The sequence below is a fragment of the Panthera uncia genome, chromosome B1 (assembly GCF_023721935.1).
Source record: "Panthera uncia isolate 11264 chromosome B1, Puncia_PCG_1.0, whole genome shotgun sequence".
NCBI classification, from domain to species: domain Eukaryota; kingdom Metazoa; phylum Chordata; class Mammalia; order Carnivora; family Felidae; genus Panthera; species Panthera uncia.
In genome coordinates, this window is record NC_064811.1 from 117,000,508 (window position 1) to 117,024,494 (window position 23,987).

A 23,987-nucleotide genomic window follows, 5' to 3' on the forward strand; every position below is an offset into this window, starting at 1 on the left:
GGGTGGTACTGTTTTCAAATTTTTATTCTTTTTTCTTATTCTATATTTTCTAATTTCCTGCAATGAATATGTATTGCTTAAAGAAAAAAAGGAAGTTCTTTTTTTTTTTTAAGCTGCTATGTTCCCAAGGATACGAGAGTAGCTCTTGAGGTACACAGACCAAGAAAGGATTATAAAATACCAACTTCCACACTATGTGTACTTCATGTGGATGGCAACTAAATTACCCCCACATTTTCTCTATCAATTGTAGAGAAATGGCAGAAACAGAATTAGCAATCTTTAATTAAACTCTGGGTCTTACCAGTTGCTGACTAAAAGGATGTTTAATCATAAAAGCCAGGATGGTGCTGCTAGGCTGGGAAGGGGGAGAGCTGAGAACTTGGTCTCAGCTCTGCACTAACCAGCTACAGCTAGCACTGTGAACCTGGGCGATTCCCCTTGCCTCTATCCTATTAAAATAAAGATGTTAGACAAGATGGCAGCTAAAATATCTTTCAGTTCTGAAAAAGCTTCTCTTACAGCAAAGACTTAGTTCTGAATGAACATCTAGGCCCAGATGAAATTCTGGGATGGTAAAGAAAAGAGAAACTAAATCAATAGGCAGCCAAATCAAGGCAGCATGCTGGGCTGTGTCATCTGTGAAATGCCCATCAAACACACATCCTCCACCCTGCTTCCTTTATCAGTCCTGCTGGAAGGTCAGATGTATCTAGAGGGAACTGTCAACAGCTCCTTCTTTCTTTCTGTTTGTTGCTCTTCTTGGCGGTCCCAGACTTCCTCTGTAGACAACGTCCTTGGAGATACCACCATTTTTATGTGTCTGTATTTTCACTGAGGTTGTATAACCCTTCTTACTGTTAGAACCTTCTCTAGTTCTTCTAATGGGGAAAGCCAAATGGGTTGCCTTCTACTTAAATCCACTTAAGGCCAAGGAGAACAGAGAGAACTAGGCTCTCTCCTGCCTCTGGGGCACCAAGTCCAAAACACTAGCTGCTGGGGGAAGACCTATAGCTGTTTAGCGCCCTAGTGAGAGTCTCAGGTGCAAAACAGTCAGTCAACTGACTGGTGGGGAGTGGGGGCGACTGTCAGAATATAACAAGCTCAACAAAGCTGGCTGGCCAAATCCCTAGGATACTGCTTTCTTTATGATCTTAGAGATCGCAAAAGGTATAATTCACTGCATAAACCACTGAGCAAAACGCACTTCAGCAAGCTACAATTGATGGTGTGATGGAATATCAACCAAAGAGAATGGTGGCTTCATTTTGGGCAGTAGTGAAAAGACACGGCCATTATTAGGAAGGTTTTTGGCTCTCCTTCCCAATTAAAGGTCTCAAGGAAATGTAAAGCATCAATTTCTTCAAACCAATCTGGATACAACTGTTAAAAGATTAGAAGAAGCATATGAAAATAGTGTTTTACCAAATAACTCCTGCTTTTTTCCCCCATTCTTCTTTATGGATCATATTATCACCAAGGGCCAGGTGATTATTATATTGGGAGCAAGTGAGACTAGGCCCATAAGACTCCTTCTGCCTGGCTCTTTGTGGCTCAAGTGAAAGGCAAGTCAAATGAGTAGGATTTACCACTGCTCTTCTATAGAAAGTAGTCTACGTCAAGACTCTGACAGTAGATGCTTCCTTCAATTCAATTGATGTGTTGAAGGTTCACAAGGTGCATGGCACACAAGGTTTTGTAATGCTATGGGTTCTACAGGGCAGTGAGTTAGACTCACCCAGTTTTCTGCTGAAGCTTCTCCCTACAGCAAAGACTCAAGAAATTGAAGCAAATTAAAAAGCTCTTGACATACTGTCTCACCAATACCAACTCTGTAGTTTACAAAAAATAACACTAAAATTACAAACCAGAAGGTCAGCATATAAGAGAAATCTGAAAGCTGGCAGCTTCTGCTCTCAAAATCTTCTCCTGAAAGGGAGCCAGCAATTTGGGTTTTAAATGGAAATCGATAAGAAGGGCTAATGGGTGAATGGGACTTTCACGGTGGTTGTCACTTCCGTGGAGTCTTCCACAAGGACATTCTGGAGCTCTCTCTATGGGTAATCAATACATACAAAAGCTAAAACTGTTCTGGGTTTATGATAATGAGATCATACAGTTGTGACAGGCATTACTTACTGGGAAAATGAAAGTACATCTCTTTGTGGTATAAATTATGCCATCAGCATTTACTGCCTAGTGTTCCTTAGCCTTGTTTTGGCAAATAATTCAGGAACAATTCAGCTTTGTAACTCTGGGCTCTTTCCCACATGAGCTTTCACAGAAGCATGTGCTTTGTAGAATGGCAAAGTCCCAGAAACAAACTGAAGAGTAGTAATGTCAGGTAACAGGCAAAACAAAACAAAACAAAAAAAAAAGGGTTAAGGCTGAGAGGGCAGGAAAAGAAGAGTGATGAGGCACAAACCAGCAGCTCATAGAAGTGTAAAAGCACACTGACCTGGGAAGGGCAGGCATCTAGAGCACTAGAAGGGCAGATAGGAGAGCTCTAAGGAGCTCCAGGCTCCAAAGGATCTCAAAAGCCTCTGGGCACAAGTGCTAGGCTGGAAGGTGAAAGAGAATGTGTGAAAGTGTCCTTTGCACACACTTGTTAAGTCAAGTAGTTTAGTGGTTCTGTCTGATTTCTAATTCCCTTTCTTTTTATTTCTTCACTTGCTGGCTACAATGTCTATTTTAACAGGATTCTAGAATGTTTGCCAACTAAATGTGACACTTTCCTCACCAACCACCCCAGGGCATTCCCCACTCTACAGTAGCTATTGGGTTCTTCCCTTTTGTATTGAATAAATGGCACAGATGGCTGGAATGTTAACTTACAGGAGCCTGGGTTACACTGGTAAGTCTTCTTCAGGGTCCCAGCTTCCCTCTTCCTTTAGCCTTTATCTCCTTCCTCTTGCTCCAATCCCCACCCTTCACCCCTAGGTGGTTTTCTCCATGCCCTGCACCCTGATGCTATTCCTTCATTCACCAGAATGCATAAATGACTGATATATTCCATCATGTCTCATGGGGCTGTTTGCATCTTAACCAGAATAACTTGAAAGGGATACAACACTACAATGTTAGAATTTCAGGTACCATTAAATCCTGGAGGGAGCATGAATAGAGCACTGGAGCCTTCCGGCAGCTGGGACTCACACCCAGATCATTTTCCCTACCTATGTAAAAGGCCAGCTGAGATTCCTGTCTTTAGTTGGGCACCCTGCAATCAACTGGCAGCGTGTGGTAATGGTGCGCACTGGGCTATAACTGAATATTTACTTATGTTCTCAAGAGCAGAGACCGGATCTAATTATTTCTGTATCTTTAGATCCGAGCACAGCACTTCCTACTGAGTAGAGATCAGTTCAAAGACTGAACAAAGTCAACTGAAAAAGCTCCCAATGGCCAAAGCTAGAATGATTTGAGCAACAAAATAAAGTGGTACTGGACTGCCCCAAAGCATACAATAAATATATATGATTCCATACTGATAAAAACAATTGAATAAATTAAAATTCCCCACTCCTTAAGGGTGGGCTGCGCATAGTGACTTCTTCCCTGAGAGTATACAGCATGGAGAGGAGGAAAAAACAGTAACCTAACAGTGGAGAAACCCAAAAAACACTACTTCCACTGGGTGATCAAAGAAAACATCGTCAGTCATACAGTGACAATCGGTACCCTTGCTTGACATAATGTGATAAAAATAGCACTTTATCTCTGTGATGTTCCTCAGCAAAAATCCATCACCTCAGCTTAATCATGAGAAAAACATCAAATTCCAATAGAGGGACCTTCTATAATATACCTGACTAGTATCCTTTAAAAGTGGCAGGGTCATCAAAAACAAGGAAAGCCTGAGAAACTTCCACAGCCAAGAAGAACCTAAAGAGACATGACAACAAAATATAGTATCCTGGATAGGATCTTGGAACAGAAAAGGGACATTAAGTAAAAACTAAGGGAATCAAGCGGTGCCTGGGTGGCTCAGTCGGTTAAACGTCTGACCCGACTTCAGCTCAGGTCATGATCTCATGGTTCATAAGTCTGAGCCTTGCAATCAGCTCTGTGCTGACAGCATGGAGCCTGTTTGGGTTTCTGTCTCCCGCTCTCTCTCTCTGCCCCTCCCTCACTTGCTATGTCTCTCTCAAAAAAATAAAAATAAACTTAAAAAAATTTTTTAAAAAACTAAGGAAATCTAAAAAAGCTGTGGATTTTGTTTAGTAATAGTGTATCAATATGAGCTCATTAGCTAAAACAAATGTACCATAGTAAGATGTTAATAATAAAGGAAACAATGTGTGTGAAGGGCAGATAGGTGCTCTGTGAACTATCTACTCAATTTTTCTATTAATCTAAAACTGTTCTAAAAAACAAAGTCTAATTTGAATTGAACCAGAAAAGACCCCAAATAGCCAAAGCAATCTTGAAAAAGAAAACCAAAGGAGGCATCACAATCCTGGACTTCAAGCTATACTACAAAGCTGCAATCATCAAGACAGTATGGTATTGGCATAGGAACAGACACTCAGATCAATGGAACAGAATAGAGAACCCAGAAATGGACCCACAAACGTGTGGCTAACTCATCTTTGACAAAGCAGGAAAGAATATCCAATGGAATAAAGACAGTCTCTTCAGCAAGTGGTGCTGGGAAAACTGGACAGCGACATGAAGAAAAATGAACCTGGACCACTTTCATACACCATACACAAAAATAAACTCAAAGTAGATGAAAGACCTAAACATAAGACAGGAAGCCATCAAAATCCTAGTGGAGAAAGCAGGCAAAAACCTCTTTGATCTTGGCCGCAGCAACTTCTTACTCAACACGTCTCTGGAGGCAAGGGAAACAAAAGCAAAAATGAACTACTGGGACCTCATCAAAATAAAAAGCTTCTGCACAGCAAAGGAAACAATCAGCAAAACTAAAAGGCAACCTACAGAATGGGAGAGGATATTTGCAAATGACATAGCAGATAAAGGGCTAGTATCCAAAATCTATAAAGAACTTATCAAACTCAACATCCAAAAAACAAATAATCCAGTGAAGAAATGGGCAAAAGACATGAACGGACACTTCTCCAAAGAAGACATCCAGACGGCCAACTGACACATGAAAAAATGCTCAACTTCACTCCTCATCAGGGAAACACAAATCAAAACCACAATGAGATACCACCTTATACCTGTCAGAATGGCTCACATTGACAACTCAGGCAACAACAGATGTTGGCGAGGATGTGGAGAAAGAGCATCTCTCTTGCATTGTTGTTGGGAATGCAAGCTGGTGCAGCCACTCTGGAAGACAGTATGGAGGTTCCTCAAAAGATTAAAAATAGAACTACCCTACGACCCAGCAGTTGCACCACTAGGTATTTATACAAGGGATACAGGTGTGTTGTTTTGAAGGGACACATGCACCCCAATGTTTATAGCAGCACTATGCACAATACCAAAGTATGGCAAGAGCCCAAATGTCCACCGACGGATGAATGGATAAAGAAGATGTGGTGTACATATACAATGGAGTATAGCTCGGCAATCAAAAAGAATGAAATCTTGCCATTTACAGCTACATGGATGGAACGGGAGGGTATTATGCTAAGTGAAATTAGTCAGAGAAAGACAAATATCATATGACTTCACTCATATGAAGACTTTAAGAGACAAAACAGATGAACATAGGGAAGGGAAACAAAAATAATATAAAAACAGGGAGGGGGACAAAACAGAAGAGACTCATAAACATGGAGAACAAACAGAGGGTTACTGGAGGGGGTGTGGGAGGGGGGATGGGCTAAATGGGTAAGGGGCACTAAGGAATCTACTCCTGAAATCATTGTTGCACGATATGCTAATTTGGATGTAAATCTAAAAATAATAACAAAATAATAAAAAAAAATAAAATATAAAGTTTATTATTAATAATAATAAAAACCAAGTGGCAGTAAAAAATGAAAAGAAAAGGGTTCTGTGTCCTTGCTTTTCCTATGGTTATTTGTAAAGGCACAGGCAAACGAATAACTATAAAACCTTGGCCACTTTGGATGAAACATTCTTGTGAGAGATCCAACAATGGTAGAGCTGTTGACCACCATTTTAAACACAGGACATTATTCCAGATTATCATCAGGAAAAAGAATTGATCCCTACCCAAGGAGGAAGCACTGTGCTAGGATATGTGTGTATTACTTAGTACACTCAAGTGTTTCACATGTTTCTCTTCATTTCCCAGCTGCCTATGGAGTTAGGTTGGAGTCGTGTGACTGGTTCAAGCCAACAGAGTGTGAGTGGAGGTGGTGTGTGACACGTCTGGGCCAAAGAAGTTAAATGCAGGTGTGCCTCTACCTCCCTCTTTCCCCTTCTAAGTTGTCCTCCTATGGAGGCTTTGTGTCACTGCGAATGGAGGAGGCCACAGGATCCACACAAGACTTCACCAGAGTGAGAAAGAAACCGCTCCTGCATTAAGCCATTGAGATTTGGGGTTCATCTGCCAAAATGGCTATGGTTATTACCCTAAAATACCAAGAGACTGCATTCCCAAATAAAGGCTCCTTCCTCTCTGGCCGAAAGTTACGAATCATAAGGTTTCTCGGTATTTCTGAATATTACTACTTACCACAGGCGATGGTCCAATAGACCAAAGAGTCAGGAGTCTGGTACAGGATTCGGTAAGGAGCCACCCGGGCACTGGAGTCCAGCACGACATCAAGGGTACCCACGAGAAGGCCTGAGGGTGGAGAAGGCAGAAAAATGCTTAAGGGTTTCCCCAGGGCTTCCCCAAATTCCCAGAGGCAGTGTCAACACACCCCTTCAGCTGGACCTCCCAATGGTCTTCCTCTACAACCCTTCTCGACAAGCCCTCTCCTGTCGCACCCGGCCGTGACAAAATTTTCATCTTAAACATTCTGATGTTGGCTCTACGTGACTTGTTCCAACAACACCAAGAGAAACAGCACAGGCTGGAAGGCAGTCTGCTGGTTTCAAAAGCAAGCGAAGGCTAGCAAAGCTGGTAGCTCAGTCTGCATAAGCTGGTATTCATAAATGCCTATTTAAAATAAAAATAAGTAAGGTATTAAGCATTAACATGTTGGTGTCTCTGTCTCTACCTACATGAGACCCAATGTGCATTATTTTCTCCCTCTCTCCACCTAAGAAACCCAGTCTTAATTTGAGTAACTTGCCAAGGCCAGGAACTAGTCATGTCTATCTGAGTTACTGTGTCAGGCTGGCCTACATATTATTTTAATCTGCCCCACTTTTCTTCATATTGGAAAAGTATAGTTCAGCTCAGCAACCATCAAATCAGTACCTACTACGTTCAAAGCAAAGTCTGTGGGCACAAAACATAATAAGATAGAGAGTCCTTAAGGTATTTATAATCTAGGAGGGAAGAAGGCCAGAGTCTTAACACTTGTTTAGGAGTGAACAAGGGCTGTGAAACAAGCATTTTCTCATCTCAATTCCCATCGCAGTGGCAGAGTCCTTTGCCATTTGTCACATCAAACATTAAAATGATTGGAAAGGCAAAAAATGCCAGGAAGGCATCCTGGTAACATACAGTAGAATTCTGTGGGTCAGGAACCTCACTGATCTGTCCGGGCCCTGGGGGAAACTTGCCCACATCATCCAAGTCTGTCCAGGAAGCCTGAATAGCCAACACATGATTTTACCTTTTTATTTGTGAGAAATGCAAATACCCAATATGCTGCTGCTCACTTAAGAAGAGGCAGCACCTTGGGGAACCTGTGTGGCTCAGTCAGTTAAGCCTCCAACTCTTTTTTAAGTTTATTTATTTTTGAGAGCAAGAGAGAGAGCATGTGAGAGCAGGGGAGGGGCAGAGAGAGAGGGGGACAGAGGATCTGAAGCAGGCTCTGTGCTGACAACAGAGAGCCTCATTTGAGGCTTGAACTCACGAACCGTGAGATTATGACCTGAGCCGGAGTCAGAAGCTCAACTGACTGAGCCACCAGGTGCCCCAAGCACCAGACTCTTGGATTGCAGCGCGTGGGTGTGTGTGCATGTGCGTGTGTGTGTGCGTGCATTCTCTCTCGCTAGAAGTGCAAGTCTATCTTAAAACCACCATTCCTCCAAGTGTCCCCTCCAGGAAAGTGTGCCTCGTTTATCTACCCTAAGCTGGGATTAGGCACCAAACGTTTTCTCCACTATTCTAAAATAACATGGACACACACACAAACTCCACAAAGTCAAATAAACTAGATCCCTTACTTGGCAAGATGACTCCAAAATATCCCTATAAAGTAAATGCCCATAATTATTCCAAGGTCAGATGGAAATCAGCACACAGCAGGACTTGGACTCAGAAGAATCAACTAGAAACTCTGACTAGTTTTCATCATAAGGCAAGGCATTTTATTTTCAATGGCTTGGTTTTCTCAATGATACAATGAAGACAATATCACAACTACAAGATTGCTCTGGTAATAAGACAAAATATAATAGGATTTAGGGGCAAGAGGCAGAATAGAATAAGGGCTTAAGAAACCTGGTCTAGAACTTGCCAAGACATTCCTTTGTTTAATTCGACTTATCCTTAGATGGCATGTTTACTGAAAATGGTTTGGAGTAGCACTGATGGTGGTCAAGGCTTAGAGAGGGAGGCTAAAGGTCCAGGATCCCTTGCTCTGCTACTGTTGAAAATAAGTAGCCTCCCAGAAGCATGAACCTGACCCATAGCAGGCTTTGCATAAACTTCTGCGGAATCTGAACCAGAAGTTCTTCTGAAACTGTCACCACCAGTATGTCTTGATGTGTTGTCTTCTATTAATGTCTTGAGGTTCGGTTCCGACCATATCGAATACTTTGATGTGCACCATACCACTGAAATTCACTTCCTTCTGCTCTGGCAGCCTGGGGTCATGGACAGGGCCACTGTGCAGTCACCCAGTGTTCAGAAGAGCTTAGCTCTGACCCTGACTCTGTTATAGCCAGTTCCGTGGTGTGAACATGCCATAACTTCTCGTTGTTTTGACTGCCTCCGTTGTAAAGTGATCATACTAGCACTTGCTTTCCTGCCCCAGGGTTATTAGTCAAGAGGCCTATGGGAGATTAACCGTAGGCAAGTCCTATAGTTGTCCTTGGTCTTTGTCCAAGGACAGGAACCTGTTTAGGCTCACTCCAAACCACAGTGACCATAGCCACCTAAACACACCAAGAAAAACAATCCTTCACTAGAGTGGAAATTAATTCATTTGTTTGATCTGGACTGTATAACATACATTAAAAATAAAATCCTGAGAGCCTGTAGTTTTCCACGGGGTAAATTTCCACATAATGCCACACATGTGTTGCATTTTTGTTTTCTTTAATATGACATGGATTTACTGCAAAGAGCTCTAATTACTTTTCAATTATCTGCAGATGGAAGGGTATATTAATAGGAAAAGCAGAAAAGAACACCAGCTAAACTGGATTCCCTTCGATGTGAACCAGAAATACAAATACATCGCTCATAACTGAGTGTTTGTAATACTTAACTTTTCTTGAATCTAAAAGAAATGAAATTCCCCCAATACTGGAAATGTCACCTACGTTGGTTCTAAAGAACACACACTTCAGTCTGGGGTTAGGGAATTCAGTCAAGGATTAGCCTTGGTTTAATGAGCCCCTAAAAGAGTGTCATCACAGATAAAGATTCTTCCAAAGGCAAGCATACCTCACTGAGCAGAGCAGCCAACAGAGACAGTCCTGGTTCTGGAATTCTTCAGTCTTGGCCCTGCCATCACCCAACTCTCACACCTAGCCCCCCCGAGCCTCAGTTTCCCCATCCTTAATGTCTCACTAGACTTTTATATTCTGTAACACACAGGAAGGAAGGTCTCTGTAAAGGTTCAACCTGATCCACTCATCTTCACCACCACAAATATCCCCGATTAAAATTCATCTCCAATATCCATTATTCTAATTAACAAAACCTCTAGTGTCACTCAGAGATAAAGAAAACCGAGTTGTTTAAAGAAGATTCTCCAGGGTGAGGGCTTCTGATTAGATGCCAGCTCACCAACACTGAGTGTGCACTCACAACTGGCACCAACCAGTTGTGACAAACTCCCACCAGGGGCACTTGGGTGGCTCAGTTGGTTGAGCATCCAACTTCGGCTCAGGTCATGATCTCGCAGCCTATGAGTTCAAGCCCCACATCAGGCTCTGTGCTGACAGCTCGGAGCCTGGAGCCTGCTTCAGATTCTGTGTCTCCCTCTCTCTCTGCCCCTCCTCTGCTCATGCTCAGTCTATCTCTCTCAAAAATGAGTAAATGTAAAAAAAAATTAAAAAAAAAAAACTGGCACCACTAAGACTTAGATGAAAACTAATAGGTACCTACATACCTACCATATGGTTCATGCTGAAATATTTTATTTTTTAAAGTTTTATTTATTTAAGTAATCTCTACACCCCCTGTGGGGCTCGAACTCATGACCCCAAGATCAAGAGTCATATGCTCTTCTGACTGAGCTAGCCAGGGGCCCCATGCTGAAATATTTTAAAAGTTAACTGCAGACAGTATAATATGGTAATACTCACATTAGGCACATATACAATCAGAAAACTGCCGTGAAAATTCTGTGAAAATTTAAGGTGCCGGATATCCAGACAGAAAGCAATACTGTGAATTGAGGCATGCAGTTGGCCAGTTGAATCAATAAATACACTCTTCCACATTAAGAGTTGAATCAATAAATACACTCTTCCACTCTATCACTTTGTAACACTGACTAGAATTTGCCGTCTATTTGGAATGTTGTGCTTGCCTGTCAATTCTTACCTCCCACCACCTCAAATGACAAACTCCCAATTATTTAACGCCACCTCTTTCTATCCCTCATCCCCCTCCAAGTTCTGTTTCTGTAGTACCTATTGAATTTATTTAAAATTACTTGCACATTTTGCCTTGTTCTACTTTTCCTCCTCTTTCCAGACAGAGCCCCTTACGGTGGAATCTAACAGACTCTTTCTGACTCCTAGGTCCTGAACTTTGCTTGAAGCACAGTAAGCCCTGAATACACATTTGATGAATGGATGAGTTAGGTATTTTTAAAAAACCTGAACAGTAATTTATTGCTGTGCTGCCTAAACCCTACTGATATAGAGTCAAGACTCTGGGAGAGGGAAAACATTCCTCCTATACCCACTATCCATGCAGAATACTAGGAGATGGGAAATCTTATCTAGAGAATCCAACCCCCCCCACACACACACACTCAAAATCCCCCCCCCCCAACCAACCCAGCAATCAGGATTTTCTTAGAAGTCGTATTATTCATACCTCCGAAATGGCTGTCAAAATACTGAACCTTTTATCATTTCCCACACAAAGCATTGTTTTAGCAGCTGTTCTAGTCAACTATTTCTGGTGTTAAACAATCATTGATCGCCTGAGATAACTAAATCAAATTATGGCCCTCAAAATAACTCTTCCCCACATCTACCTATTTATATTAGTTCAGGGGCATCTCATAACATAAAAATGCTGGTTTCAAGGGGATTCAGAAAACACAACAAAATTGGTATATTTAGGTTTCCCATCTGGCTGTGGGCACTGGAGGGTGTGTGACACACACAGTCATCGCTTGCCCTGCTTCTGTGCCCGGAGAGTGCCGGACATGTAGGAATGTGGCCATGACAACAATCAATCATCTCCTGATGATCTTGGAATAACAATGTTAAAATGGACAGGATCTTAAAGCTTATTCAGTCTCCCTCTATCCCCTTAGCCATACAGACAGTCAGAAGTCTACAAAGATCATGACAGCAGAAAACTCAGGGGCATGGGCTCCTGGTGCAGAAACAATAATAGTACCTTCTCAGAGAGTGCCCCATATGCCCTAAGCACTATTTGTTAATGAAATATTTCAAAACCACAGAAGAGTACAGGAAATTACAAATGCATGCACCACTACTCTGACTTTAACATTTGTCCTTATCTTCTTTTTTTTTTTTTTAATGTTTATTTATTTTTGAGAGAGAGAGACACAGAGCATGAACAGGGGAGGGGCAGAGAGAGAGGGAGACACAATCTGAAGCAAGCTCCAGGCTCTGAGCTGTCAGCACAGAGCCCGATGCAGGGCTCAAACCCACGAACCACGAGATCATGACCTGAGCTGAAGTCGGACACTTAACCGACTGAGCCACCCAGGCACCCCTTCTTCTCATTTTTTTAAACGGAGAAAATGTAACACAGACAGCAAAGGTCTCTTTTGTGCCTCCTTGATCCTACTTCCCTCTCTCCTTCACCACTGTCAAGTTGTTTTGTATTCTTCCCACCCAGGTCCTTACACTTTTATTGTCCCAAGTGTATGTACATGAATGTACATTTAACACTGATATGCATTTTACTTTTTATATTAATGATAAAGAGTAGATACTGTTTGGCAACCTATTGTTTTCACTCAATAATATGATTATAAAATTTACCCAGGTTATACTTGTAAATCCAATTCATCCATTTTAAATGTTGTGTAATATTCACTGTATAAGTAAACTGTAAGTTACTCTTTCTCCTAATAAAGGACATTTGGGTTTATTTCCAATTTTTTCCCCTATAACAGACATTGCAATAATTTTTTTTTGTATATGATGCTTTAAGCATGTGAAAACATTTTAGAATGGAATTCTTGGGTCATAGGGTAAGTGTACCTTTAAACCTTACTAAATATTGCAAAATTGCTGTCCAAACTGATTGCCAATTTACTCTTACAAGGAAAGCAAGAGAATGTGTTTCTCCATAACGGCCCCAACACTTGGTATTATCAGTTGTTTTTTAAAAATTTTCATCAGTCTCAAGGCTGAGAAATAGTACCCATTTGTTGTTTAAAACATTTTTTTAAATGTTTATTTATTGAGGTGAGGGGGGGAGCGAGGGCTCTTGAGCGGGAGAGCAGCATTGAGATAGAATCCCAAGCAGGCTCAGTGCTGTCAGCATGGAGCCCGATGCAGGGCTCAGTCTCACAAACCAGAAGATCATGACCTGAACCAAAATCAAGAGTTGGAGGATTAACTGACTGAGCCACTCAGGCGCCCCCATTTGTTGTTCAAGTTTGCATTTTTCTGATTACCGATCAGTTTGAGTATCTTTGCCTCTTTATTGACCATTCTGGTGTCCTGTTCTGTAAGCTATTTGCTTTTCCCACTGAGCTGAACTTTGCTGGAGACCCAGTTCAGAAATTCACAGCTTACCATTTTGAGGCTTCCACTAATATATACGCTGATCGATTCATTTCACCAAATACACACTGATCTCCCTAAAGCCTGAGAGGCAGTACACTTGGACTTACTTCTTCATATATATATTCTATATAAATGGAGAACGTGAGATCACATTTGCAAACCTCTTTGCATCACTCCCATGGAAAGTTTCCGTAGGTCACAGGTTCCCACCTCTTCCTATCAGCTGCTCCCAAGGCATTATTGGTATATCCCCTGTAAGTCTCAGTACTTATAGAGGGTACATGATATTAGGCAGAAAGTAATTAGACAGTAACACCCAGAAGCAGCTGCTGACAGTTATAAACTCCAGCCACACCATAGTTTTTTATAAGTCTCCTAATGAATCTTGCTTGTAGTTTCCTCCCACTGTGAGCTCCTTGAGGGCAGGCACAGCCTTGTTGATCTTGAATTCCCGAAGCCTACAGTAAGTCCTGATATAATAAGTTCTGGCCAACTGGCCTTAAATAATTAAAACTGCCTAAGAATCATTCACCGAAAGGAGACCAACACTTGAGAGAAGGTTGGAAAATCTCACCTCAGAGAGTGTGAGGCAATACCATCAAGTTCCCAGTTAAGCTTTATATCATGGGAGATCAACTTCTCTAATTTCTGAAGTAATTGGTCACTTTTTAATGAATATTGAGATTTATCTGGCACTACGATGGACCAAAAGCAGAGATATTTAGGGAAAGCACAAGTCTTCCTACTCTCTTCCTTTGCAAAGGAAACCGATCCAGAGACTGGCAGTTGTTGCCAAAAAACCAAGAAATTACCCCGAAGTTTAACCAGTGTAAACTCTTGCATCCACCCACAGACTGGTAAACAATTGGTTTGCACCCCACCCTGGCCAGGGGACCAGGTAAGAGATTAGGAACACTGGTGTGTGCACAGCCGTGCAGGGGGGATGCTGGCATTGGCAGGTGAGGGGTCAGCTCCGTGGTTATAAAAACACCCAAGTTCACAGTGTCACCATGAACAATGAGAAGGTACACACAGGTTCCTGCAGACCAGCTACAGTATCTCTGAGAGACACGCGAACCACGTCTGTGTTCTGTAAGGAGCTGAGGGACACAGGTCTGTTGGGAGAGATGGCTGGGGCTGGATATGGAGGCAAGGAGTTTTCTCAGTTTTATAACCTCAAAGAGTATAAAAGGCGTTCTCAAGTATGGATCCTAGTGGCTAAAAGGGAGAGACCATTCTCAATGCTGGGATTCTACCTTCGGTGCAGAACAGTCTGGGCATGTTTTTATTTTCTAGTAGTGCGTATTTTCTAACCCTTCTAGCAGGGTTAGGTAAAAATGGTTTCTCAACCCAGTTCAGACCACTGTTGTTGGTTTGAAAAGGCCACCCACAACTCTCTCAACTTCAACAGCCGTCTCTCATGACACCATCCCAGCCACACATGCATCATGGCTGTCTTACGACAATGCCTCTCTCTTGAGGGGAGAGAGAGCCCATCTTACACACACACCACACTCACACACACACTCACACGGGGGTTTGTCACCACTTGTGGAAAGACGGAAGTAATGAGAAGCCTGGTGGTCCAGGAAATATACTGCCGGCTCTGTCAATTAGGAGAGTACTTCTCAAACTATTTGTGGTCAAGAATCGGTCTGTTTTTAGTCTCCAATCTGTTATGGACTGATATTTTTGTAAGATATGGTGCGTGTGAAATACTAAAACATAGCTGCAGAATATGAAAGAAGACACAAACAAGCCTCCGATTTTTTAATAATTTAATTCAACAACTTGCTCTGGGTTTCTAAATGCTTAATTTCAATTTCTGTTCTTTAGCTCAAGGCAGTGGTAACAAACAGGTTGCAAACCAGTACCTAAAATGGCGCTAAATTCAGGAAGATAAGGCTTGAGGGCAGTAATTTTCTCAGGACTATGTTTGTTAGAATCATGCGTATACTTTTAAAGAGCACATTCGAATTCTACGGTATACATTTTCATTTGGGAAATTAAAATAATTGTTTACCCACTGCAAACTAAAACGAAACTCAACAAAAATCCTTTCTCAACTGAAGGCAAGAATATATGAATGGGGGAGGCATGAGGTTTTCATTGTGTATTCATCCCAAGGGCACCGGTTTGAAGCATGGAAAATCTGCACTCCTGCATTCGAGGAATCGTAGGAGACCCTGACACAACTCTTACCAAGGAGGAGGAGGCTTAGGGGGCAGAAAGACAAAGCTCAGAGAGGCAGAGCACTCCCTCTGTAGTACAGCAAAGGAATTCGGGATTGCAAGGTCTTTGACATTCATGTCCATGTAAGTAAAGTAGTCCCCCTTATCCTGTGGTTTCATTCGCCTTGGTTTCAGTTACCCCCAGTCAACTGCCTTCGGAAGCAGATGACCTCCTTCTGACCATAGGTCATCAGTAGCCTAATGCTACATCTCAATGCCTGTGTCTTCCACATCATTTCACCTGGTCACACAGGCATCGCATCATCACACATATCCCAGGGAGAAGGTGAGTGCAGCACCATAACGTATCTTAAGTGAGAGAGAAACCACATTCACACCCCTTCTATTACAGGATATGGTTATAATTGTTCTATTTTACTGGTAGTAATTGTTGCTGATTTCTCACTGTGCCTAATTTATAAATTAAACTTTATCACAGGTATGTATGTGCAGGAAAAAACAGTATACATGGGGTTCAGCACCGTCCGCAGTATGAGGCATCCACTGAGGGTCTTAGAACGTGTATGCCCCAGACAAGGGGAAAACTACTGCACACAGAAAGTTAGGGCTCAAAGGGAGAGAAAGAAGCCATGACTTTCACATTTTCCATCACGGAAGATAAGGCACAAGCTGCCTTACGCCTGAAGTAACTGCAGAAAACTGAAGTCTGAAGAGCATTTCCTCAGCAGAGACTTGGTCATATAGTCAGGTAGTACGTGCCCTTCAAATCTACCAAGCGCCCTTGAAGGCCACGTCTTCCAGGACCTGCTCCATTTCACCCTGTAGGCCCGTCTCTTAAAGTCACATGCACCTCCTCCTACAAAAAGGGCAGTTGGGATTGATTTTCCCTTCTCTTTGGGGCCATGTCTGAGAAGGAATCATTAAACTATTTTAATACATCACCTAGCACACCAGTTAGGACCAGCTACATAATTTGCAGGGCTCTCTGGTGGAAGGGGGCGGGGGCGGGAATGCCAAGTCCACTTGCTCAAAAGGTCTTAAGGGGTGCCTGGGTGGCTCAGTCAGTTGAGCATCTGACCCTCAATTTTGGCTCAGGTCATGATCGCTGGGTCGTGGGAGAGAGCCCCAAATCAGGCTCAATGCTGACTGTGCAGAGCCTGCTGGGGATTCTCTCTCCCTCTCTCTCTCTGCCCCTCCCCATCTCTGTCTCCCTCTCAAAATAAATAAATTAATCTAAAAAATCTTAAGAATTTCAAGACAACTAGTAGAACATTAATCCAAGCCTGGAGCCCTTTTAGATGCAGGTTCCTGTGCAACAGCACAGGCCACACGCCCTGGAGGCTGGCCCTGACCCCCGCAATGTGTGGTGATCTCATCCCTATGGACAAGTCTGTTATTCTCAGACTTTTACCAGGGACTCAGGTTTGCTCTGATACAGACATATGAGGACAAAGAACTGAATTTATTCAGAAAATACTCTAGGCACCTGTGTGCTCTGATTCCTCAAACGAGCCCTCAACCCAGGAAGAGGAAGGTAGATGCATTTTTGTTACATTTACAGCTGCTTCCATATATGCCAGAGGAAGGTGTCTTCGTTCTAATCTGGTCTGTAGAGGCAGGTATGAAAACCTGAACCTGATGGCTCAGGGCTGGCCAACATCAGCCTGCAGAGTGAAGACAGAGGGGCCTTTTTGGTGCTGGTGGGAGCAGTTCATCACTGCGAAGCCCACAGTCCCTAAGAGATAAGCCACCTCAATGACCTTGGGGAAACCTGGGGGTGATGCCTGTCAGACATCTTCTACTGGATGGGCCACATACTGCCCCAAGACCACTGCCAACCCTTCTTCTAGTTCATGAGACCCCCTTCTCCACAATGAAGTAAATCATGAAACAGGGGCAATTATGAATTTTAAATTACATTTAGGTAATGACCTAGTATGTCTAAAGAAATCATAGTACATCTATGCAGTGATAGACATTTTTTTAATTATTATTATTTGAGAGAGAGAGAGAGAGAGACTGCGTGAGTGAGGGAGAGAGGTAGAGGGAGAGAGAGAGAATCTTAAGCAGATTCCATGCTCAGCATGGAGCCCGACTGAGGGTTCAATCCCACGACACTGGGATCATGACCTGAGCTTAAATCAAGAATTGGACGTTCAACTGACTGAGCCACCCAGGTACCCCATAGACATTTAAAATCATGCCCTCAAGTGACTATTTAATGACCTGGTGAAACCTATCGAGTATGTTATGTGAAGAGCACAAAACTATAATTTTTGTCCCATATGATTCCCAGCAAAATATAACATTACCATATTATAAAACATAACATGCATTATTTTTAAAGACTAAAATTAACATATTGGTGAGTAAAATAATTTTCCTTGTTTCTGTATTCTTCTGTGTTTCCAAAAGTTTCTCAAATGTACATTCAATACTTTTATGATGTAAAAAATTTTTTATCTCAATTACTTCCAACCTTCTACTCTGGGCATTTTTACTCAGAGGTAATAGCGTTAAGTAAATACGTGGTTACTGTGTTTATAACAAAGCTGCTACTTCATTTCATAAAGCCACAGGTTAGTAATTTTGTTGCCAGAATGCAATAGGACAGGTAGCGGCAATATCTAAATGAGTGGCATCCTCAAAAACACACTTTGATCAAGAGGGGCCTGGCCTTTATCTTTCAGAAAATTTTTTAAAGTTCCTTTTTCCCCTCTAGTATATGAAGTGCATCAATACTGTAAATAACTCAATTGTAGGGACTGCGTGTTTAACAAGTAGCTTATGTCAGGAGTTTATATTCCCCAAATAAAAACTACAGACATTAAATGAATGAAATTAGTTTCGCTGCTTTCATTACGGAGTCTTCCTTATGACTGTAAATACCCACAGTTGGGTTGTATGTAAGCCTTTGGTTATATATAAGCAAGGCAAAGAAAGAGGCTATCTCTACATCAGAAATGTCTGGAATAGGATGTACATTAAACTGTTAATAATGGTTACTTCTGGGAAATGACATTGATATGGCGAGACACCCCACAGGGAAGCAATCAGACTCTTTTGACTATTAACTGTGTCTTTAGAAGTAATTTTTATGCTCTTGGAACTCTATAAACCTGTACTCTTATTCATGGATTCTAATAAGGAAATGATACAAGAACTAATAAAGTTACAACAAAATATCACAACGAATATCCTGCTCTAAGATATTATACAAGACGAAACTATGTAACCAATCCGCTCCTGCTACTTTCTGCAATGGACTCTTGGCTACCCTAAGAATTAGTCACTCTTGGCATGCCAGGTATGGGGGTGAAGAACAAGACTGCCACAAGACAAGGCTGTCTTTCACCAGGGACTCTGGTTGATGCTAACACACAGGACTCAAAGGTAGCCTAGAGTAAAAAATGAGGCAGGCAATCACAACCTCTTCAAGGGAGCGTGAGCTGAGAAACGCCAAGAGAAAAGCCAAGTAGCTACAGAAGTGGAAGATGAAAGGATTTCATGAAAAGAGTATGTAGCACACAAGCCAGATGACAGGAAAGCGGAAAGACCGAGGTAAAGAAAAGATGTAAAGCAGAGGTCAAGAGAGCCAGCCGTGGGCAAGAAAAGAGAAGAGGAGAAGGCAGAGGAGCAGCACGGGATCCCTGGCAGCGGGGAGGGGAGGAGCCGAGCCACTTCCCCCACTGCCCTTGGCTTCCTGTCAGCTCCCCAAGCCTGGTTCCGGTTCCTGCGTGTCCTGGCTACGAACACCAGGTACTAGAGGTAACCTGAGTTCCTTGCAACCCAAATAGCCCAACGAAAACCCTAGCTAACCTTGCTCATCTAAGATGAACTGAGTAAACATTCCCTTCTCCTACAGCAAGACAAGTGCTATGTAACAAAGTATTAAGGCAGCAACGGCCAAGTAATAACATGCTTTCCAGCCCTGCATCCCCAAATTCCAAAACAGATAAAAATAGCAGCTACGCAACTGTAATTAAAACAATCATGCTGCCTACAGCGGGGAGACCCAGGAGCAGCCCAGCTTCGTGAGTGGGAATTTGGTCTGACTGTATCACCTTGAAGGCACGCACCTCCACTTGCCTTCCCTCCTCAGAAGAATTACAGTCCTAGCTCAACCTTAACGCACCTGAATAAGACTAAGGGATATTTCACAGAGCAAAGCTAATCTGTGACACATTCAGTGAGAGCGACTTTCACCTAAGGCCCAGATAAAGCTTTAAAGAGAAAACTGAGCTGGAAGGACCTGAAAATAAAAGAGACTATCCCGGCACCAACAACTGGAGAAAGTAAACAAGGCAGAAATGACCAAATATGGTGTGGCTTTGCAAAGCCAGGTGTCGAGCAGCAAGTAACACCCTTATTTTGTCAAGTTGCCTGTTATAACACCATGTCCTTTCCTTTTAGTTTTATTTTTTATTTTTGAGAGAGTATCAAGTGGGGGGAGGAGCAGACAGAGAGGGGGACAGACCCAAAGTGGGCTCTGCACTGACAGCAGCAAGCCGATGTGGGGCTCGAACCCACAAACTGCAAGGTCGTGACCGAGCCAAAGTCAGATGCTCAACCGACTGCGCCACCCAGGCGCCCCTGTGTTTTTCAGTATATACGAAAGACCTGCATATACAGATGAGTCCCTTATGGAATACATTAGATCCAAGTGAGATTTCCTAAGAAATAATAGCTCAGGTATGGCCTAGAAATAGCCTATAAGTTCTTTGGGAAAATACTGATAATGGATGGAAAAAGGGATCACTGGCAATAGCAAAGGCAGTATACTGAGGTAGGGGGAGCATTCCTTTGCAAAGTGATTTCAAAGTCACTTCCAAGAAACGGTTCTTTTTTCATGTTATTAACAACGTCATCACACAAGAGACACAGAGCAGTGGGACTACCAAGCATGACACCAGCAATGCCACTGCCGCATCTATCCTCAATTAGAGAGTGATGAACAAAGATGAAAGGTGGGGAAATTATTTTCTGTATTATTTTTTTACTTAATTTTATTTATTTATATTTGGGGCGCCTGGGTGGCGCAGTCGGTTAAGCGTCCGACTTCAGCCAGGTCACGATCTCACGGTCCGTGAGTTCGAGCCCCGCGTCAGGCTCTGGGCTGATGGCTCGGAGCCTGGAGCCTGTTTCCGATTCTGTGTCTCCCTCTCTCTCTGCCCCTCCCCCGTTCATGCTCTGTCTCTCTCTGTCCCAAAAAAATAAATAAAAAACGTTGAAAAAAAAAAATTAAAAAAAATTTTTTTATTTATTTATATTTATCTATTACTCTTTATATTATTGTTTTACTAATAAATGGGGAAATTAAAATAATAAAGGTCTTGTTATGTTTCTGTCACCCTGAATTATATCTTTTACACGAACCTGCTCCATCTGTAAGCAAAAATGACATACACACACATACATATATAGCACACACACATATATGCACACACAAATACTATATTATGCTCGCCGAAATAAGACTCATTTAAACTGAGTTTAGAGTAGTTAGGTTCTGAAATGACCTCTGAAAGTTTGGTTTCTATCTTTGGATTTAATGAAACACAATGATGCAATGAAAGAATAAGACTACATCAAAATAAATATTTTAAAACTTAAAATTTTTTTAATGCTTATTTATTTTTTGAGAGACAGGGCGTGAGTGGGGGAGGAACAGACAGAGAGGGAGACATAGAATCAGAAGCAGGCTCCAGGCTCTGAGCTGTCAGCACAGAGCCCGACGCGGGGCTCAAACCCACAGACCGTGAGATCATGACCTGAGCCGAAGTCAGAAGCTTAACTGACTGAGCCAGCCAGGCACTCCAATATTTTAAAACTTTTAAAAAAGATAATCACATGCAAGAATTCCTTTTATGCCGATGTTTCTCAGGCAATATACTCTTTGAATAAACACAGAAATTTGACTCTCTAAGGTGGTTATGCTAAACATCAGGATTCTGTACAGAATCACCTTATGTTCCCTGATCCAGAAGATACAAGCAGAAATTTTTGTCCCAACTTTCCCTTCTGTCACTTGTTTGAGAGACAGAGAGAGAGAGAGAGAGAGAGAGAGAGAGAAATAGAAAAGAGAGGGATAGAGAAAAAGCCTAAGGTTTTTTTGCTTGTTTTTTGTTTTTTTTAATTATCAGTTATAGAGGCACTTGGTGGCTCTGTCGGTTAAGGGTCCGACTCTTGGTTTTGGCTCAGGTCATGATCTCATGGTCTGTGGGTTCGAGCCCCACGTCGGGCTCCATGCTGACAGCTCAGAGCCTGCTTGGGATTCTCTCTCTCTCTCTCTCTCTCTCTCTCTCCCTCTCTCTCTGCCCCTCCCCTCTCGTGTTGTCTCTGTCTCTCTCAAAATAAATAAATAAATAAATAAATAAATAAATAAATAAATTTTTAATAAAAATAAATTATCAGTTATAAAATAACAATATTTGAGATGCCTCTTCAAATTTCAGCAGTCTTCTTTTTCGTAGCTACCACACAAACGATTCAAGAATGCCAGTGGTTGTTCTCTGATGGCTAATTCACCATCCCTTATCTTTTTAGATATGACTTCCCTATGCCCATTGTGACAATGGATGACTCTCAAATTCATCTCCCAACAGCGTGTCAGCTGTAATCGCTAGTGCAGGGACAGTCCCGGGCACGATACGCTGAAGCAAATGCTCTGCTGAGAAGCTCGGGCACAGTGAGGCATCACATCCCAGCCCTTCCTGGCTGCCGAACTGTTCCGCCACTGGTTGAGGGCCAAGGCCTCTGAAATCTAGAACACAGACGAGGAAAACAGAGGCTTTCCACAGCTCAGTCACATCGTGAAGATTATGCACTTGGGAGAGGCGTGTTTCGTGCACTCACGGTTTCCACTGGGTGCAACACAGTGCCATCTAGGAGAGACAGAGAGCAGGGTTCTGGGTTCCCAGGTCCCCACTCCTTAATTCTCTGTCTCCTAGGCCATGAGATGGTGACAAGTGTTTGCTGTTGCTGTTGTTTGTGGGGTTTTTTGCTTTTTTGCATTTTCAGAGTTTTACTGAATATACAGAAAGGCCATTCTCTTGAGGGTTTTTTGGAAGACACATCATACCACTGGAGTTTGGTGTTGAAATACCCTTTCAGCATTGGAGAGGCATATGGATTCCTCAGCCATTAGTGGAGCTGAGTGGGGTCTTCCCGTGTGTAACCTGCAAATACCACCATTTTCAAAGTGTGCTACAATATGAAAATAGGTGAAAAGCTCTGTATTAGATGAAACAAAGTACACAAGGCTTACACTACAAAATTCCTATACATTTAATCTCAGTGCATACTGACATCATTCAATTGAGCTAATAGTATGCAGTTTTTCCCACAGTTTGCCTGTAAAGTTGTACCAAACATGCTTTAGTTTACTTAAATGCGATATACGTATTTTTCTTTTTATAAGAAAAATACACCGAAATTTGTACATTGGGAGGTGACTCACGTGACTTTTGCCTGATCTTTTTTTCTCTCTCTTTTTTTAAATTTTTAAAATTTTAATGTTTATTCATTTTGAGAGACAGACAGACCGTGAGCAGGGGAGGGTCAGACAGAGAGGGAGACACAGAATCCGAAGCAGGCTCCAGGCTCTGACCTGTCAGCACAGAGCAGGAAGCAGGGCTCGAACCCGCGAACCGTGAGATCATGACCTGAGCTAAAGTCGGATGCTTAACCGACTGAGCCACCCAGATGCCCTGATCTTTGCTTCTCTTTACGCTAGTTCTTGGGAAATTTTTATTAGGACCAAAAAAAACCCAACCTTTTTGTAAAAGTGTTGGTATCTCCGATCCTTTTCTTACTCTTCTGAATGGACCCTCAGGAAAAGTGAGCCGGGGTCACCCCATATAACTGGTGCCCAGGTCTCAGGCCTCCTGCCCCCCTAGCCAGAGAGTCCAATGAATAAATGACCAGTTTGATGAAATACTTTCACATGAGCAAGCCAGACAATTAGGAAATTACCAACATGCCTCTTTCAAATAATTTTCAAAAAGATCATCAGGAAAACCCCTTAGAAAAACTCAGTTCTTTTAACTTAAATCTTGGAGAGTACCCAGGAATCCAAGGGAGAGATTTAGATATTTGTACTGGCCTACTTCCTTGATGGAATAGGAATGTTTCTGACATAGCAAGGCCCACCCTGTGTTGTGCAAAGTAATCACACGCAGTGGATTTAGGTTCCCACCTCCCCACTCAGGAGCTGTGTGGCTTGAGAAAGGTCACTTAGCCTCTCCGAGCCATAGTTTCCTGCTACTATGTCAGAGATAATTTGTCTCCCAGGGTTGTTGGGAAAAATCAGATGACACTGTGTATGGAAGTGCTTCATAAATTGCAGAGTATCTTGCATTTTGTTATCTAGATTTTTTTGAAATAATATTTAATTTTAGAGCAAGAGAGAAGCTTTTAGTCATACATTTCCATCTTCTTGTATTACAGAGAGGGAGACTGAGCACTAGACGAAAAAGTGCTTGCCAAGGTTATGTTTTGAATCTTAATAAGTAGTCACCATGGTCATTACTGTCTAGTAAAGGTGAAGAACCTGTCAGAATGGCTAAAATTAACAACACAAGAAACAACAGATGTTGGCGAGGAGGC

The 23,987-nt window shown here is 42.3% G+C and overlaps 1 protein-coding gene across 3 annotated transcripts in view; it reads right to left on the reverse strand.

Annotated features, from left to right (window-relative positions):
* TBC1D9 (TBC1 domain family member 9) overlaps positions 1-23,987 on the reverse strand; it is a 115,465-nt gene that overhangs the window by 58,183 nt on the left and 33,295 nt on the right. For all 3 annotated transcript variants that reach the window (XM_049632202.1, XM_049632201.1, XM_049632203.1), the window contains exon 2: positions 6,623-6,733. In XM_049632202.1, coding sequence (XP_049488159.1) covers positions 6,623-6,733 — 111 coding nt within the window. The remainder of the gene's footprint in view (positions 1-6,622; positions 6,734-23,987) is intronic.